This window comes from Ovis aries, chromosome 13 (genome assembly GCF_016772045.2).
Source record: "Ovis aries strain OAR_USU_Benz2616 breed Rambouillet chromosome 13, ARS-UI_Ramb_v3.0, whole genome shotgun sequence".
Taxonomy (NCBI): Eukaryota; Metazoa; Chordata; class Mammalia; order Artiodactyla; family Bovidae; genus Ovis; species Ovis aries.
In genome coordinates, this window is record NC_056066.1 from 64,221,713 (window position 1) to 64,224,969 (window position 3,257).

The following is a 3,257-nucleotide window of genomic DNA, read 5'->3' on the forward strand; positions in this document are numbered from 1 at the left end:
TGAGACAAACCCTAGCACGGTGAGATAAAGGACCACACAGGGGAATGGATCCAGGAGACAGAGGTTGGTGTGAACACCTTGGAGCCTGGCTAGCACAACAGGAAGACTTGTTAGGAGGCTGTTGCCGTGGGTACAGCAGTTCGGTGATGCGGATCGCTGCGGTATCCTACTGTGGTGTATTTATTTTCTCCTCCCAGGCTGCCGGCGGGACAAGGATGGCTATTACTGGATCACCGGCAGGATTGATGACATGCTGAACGTATCTGGTGAGGGCCAGGGACCATCTTCCCTTCTCATTAACCCTGCTCACCCAGCAACTCCCAGCCAAAGCCTTCTAAGAGAGCCAGACCACACCTGGAATGCAGCATTCATTTCTGGGCTGAAGAGTAGCAAACACTGAAGAGTACCTGGAGGAGGGGAACCAGGATGGTGGGGCAACAATGTTCCTTGAGGAATGAATGAAAGGCTGTCCCTATTTGACCAGACCGGGACTGCCTTACTGGGACAGATGGAACAGGGGCTGGGATCTCTCTCATGGCAACTTCCTTTCCCTTGACAAGGACACCTGCTGAGCACGGCAGAGGTGGAGTCAGCACTTGTGGAACACAAGGCTGTTGCAGAGGCAGCCGTGGTTGGCCACCCTCATCCTGTGAAGGGCGAATGCCTCTACTGTTTTGTCACCTTGTGCGATGGCCACATCTTCAGCCCAGCTCTCACTGAGGAGCTCAAGAAGCAGAGTAAGGACCTTCCCTGGGCAGGGATTGCCAGGTCTGTCCTGATGGCCCAGGCACCACAGCAGGTTGTTGGGGAGGGGCTGTAGTGAGCTAGTTTCTCAAATCACAGATAGATCCCAGGGGCTGACTGCCCTCTTCCCACTCAGTCTCCACCATGTTGATAATGATTGATATTTGTAGAATTCTTTCTTTGTGCCACTGAACTAAGTGTTTTAAATGCATTAATACATTTAATCTCTAGTCACCTCCATGAGGCTTCCCAGGTGGCACAGTGGTAAAGAATCTGCCTGCCAGTGCAGGAGATGCAGAAGACATGGGTTTGATCCCTGGGTTGCGAAGATGCCCTGGAGTAGGAAATGGCAACCCACTCCAGTATTCTTGCCTGGAAAACTCCATGAACAGAGGAGCCTGGTGGGCTATAGTCCATGGGGTCACAAAGAGCTGGACACAACTGAACAACTGAGTGCACACACCTCCATGAAATAGATCCTATTTTTACTCTCATTCTAAAGATGAAGAAATTGAGGCTCAGAGAATTTAGGAGTAAATCACTTGTTCGAGGCCACACTGCAAGTAAAGTGAATTTCAACTCTAGCAGGCTGATTCTAGAGCTTGAGTTCCATGAAGGTGAATTAATATACAATGAGAGAGTAAAGAGACAATGTGTTAAAAAGAGAGAAAGACAAAAAGCGAGCCTGAGAATGATTAGGTTGGGAACAAAGCCATCTGTGCCTTGGTTTGGGGCAGCCTGGCTAAGGGTACTGGAAAAATGCGTAATGATTTGTTGGTTACAGTTAGAGAAAAGATTGGCCCCATTGCCACACCAGATTACATCCAGAATGCACCTGGATTGCCTAAAACTCGCTCAGGTATGTTCAGAGACCTCTAGGGATTGGGATTGGATGGGCCAAGGCCCACTGGTGGCGAGTATGCATGGATGGAAACTTTTGGCAGGGCTGGAGTGGGTCAGTGTGTTGTCACCAGGTAACCATAAGCGTGTGGACCCCCAGGGAAAATCATGAGGCGGGTGCTTCGGAAGATCGCTCAGAATGACCACGACCTGGGGGACACGTCCACTATAGTCGACCCATCCATCATCACCCAGCTTTTCAGCCACCGCTGCTTGACCATCCAATGAATAAGACCCTGCCTGGAACCCAGGAGTACCCCCTGCTTGGCTTTCCAAAGTTTTGCCCACCCTCCCTGCCCCCATCTAGGAGTGCTGAGGGCCAGTGCTGACCCACAGCACTTCCCTTGTCCAGCTGTCTGGGACCGAGGACCATCTTTGCCTCTGGGTGGAGGCAACTTCCTGCAACCGCCAGGCAGATGCGAGAGGGCCCAGGTCAGTCTCAGGCTGTACCCCTAGACTGCAAAGAGCTCTTGGAGCCCTGAAGGGACCTGAAGGTCATGTCCCAAACCCAAGTTAAGTGTTCAGTGGGCAAATGAAGGCATGGACTGAAACAGGGAAGCAACTCTAATCCTATGTCATCTTTCTCAGGAAGCACCAGTACTTATCTTAGGCATGCACTTGCCCCGAGAAATGCCTGTTTGTGAGTCATGAAACAATGATTATTTTTTAAAACATTTTGTTGCTTCTCTTGTGGGTCTAAATTCCCTTTTGTACCGGATGGCAGTGCCTGTCTGCCATTTGTTCCAGGGGCTCTGCAGGCAGGCTCAGTTTCCAGAGGGCTTTCAGATCATTTGCGTCTTCGGAGGAGTACATGTGTTATGCTCCCAGGACCAGAGAAGCTCGCTTTTCTTGCCCTCTGTTCCCAGCCTCCCCTGAACAGTCTTGCCCGCGAGAGACGTTCTCAGATGAAGCTCTCTTTTCCTACCCCAGTTGTACTCAGGCCCTGTGGTTGTAGAAATAAAGTCTGTGACTTCATGAAGGTGGTGACTTGCTTCCTCAGTGTCTTACACAGTGTATACTTACTGGCTGCTCTGATCTGTGTGGGGGATGGAAAGGGGAGTGATCTTCCTCAGGAATACCCCAATATTCCTTCCAGAATTTGGTTCTAGGCAGCGCTAGGCAGGGCAATGCTGGAGACCCAGGTTCGACCCCTGGGTCGGGAAGATCCCCTGGGGAAGGGAATGGCAACCCATTCCAGTATTCTTGCCTGGAGAATCCCATGGACAGAGGAGCCTGACACTCCATGGGGTCGCAGAGTCAGACATGACTAAGCAACTAACACTTTCATTTTCACCAGGGCTTCTCGGCCCTTTGACAAGCTCCTGAACTAAGCAGGAAAGCAACTAAAGCCAAATTATAACTGTAATGCGTGATCATGGTTGCTCTCCCTGCTAGAGACTGTCTCTCTTCCCTGTGATCCTGTGGGAGCATTAGTGAGTGACTAAGGACTGAAATTTCGACTGAAGGACTGAAATTTCAGGGTCCTATCTATAGGATCTGGAGCTAGGGAGACTGGTTATAGCCAAGTTCCTTCCCCTGCTCCAATCTGAAGTGGGCTGACTAGGATTATAGCTTCTCCCTCCCCTAAATGTACAAACAAAGGAATCACAGAA

At 50.5% G+C, this 3,257-nt stretch overlaps 1 protein-coding gene across 2 annotated transcripts in view; it reads left to right on the forward strand.

Annotated features, from left to right (window-relative positions):
- Window positions 1–2,623, forward strand: part of ACSS2 (acyl-CoA synthetase short chain family member 2) — a 43,033-nt gene extending 40,410 nt beyond the window's left edge. For both annotated transcript variants that reach the window (XM_004014514.5, XM_004014513.5), the window contains 4 exons: window positions 198–266; window positions 561–737; window positions 1,529–1,603; window positions 1,745–2,623. In XM_004014514.5, the coding sequence (XP_004014563.2) occupies window positions 198–266; window positions 561–737; window positions 1,529–1,603; window positions 1,745–1,872 (449 nt within the window). In that variant the 3' untranslated portion in view covers window positions 1,873–2,623. The remainder of the gene's footprint in view (window positions 1–197; window positions 267–560; window positions 738–1,528; window positions 1,604–1,744) is intronic.
- Window positions 2,624–3,257: the final 634 nt, after the last annotated feature.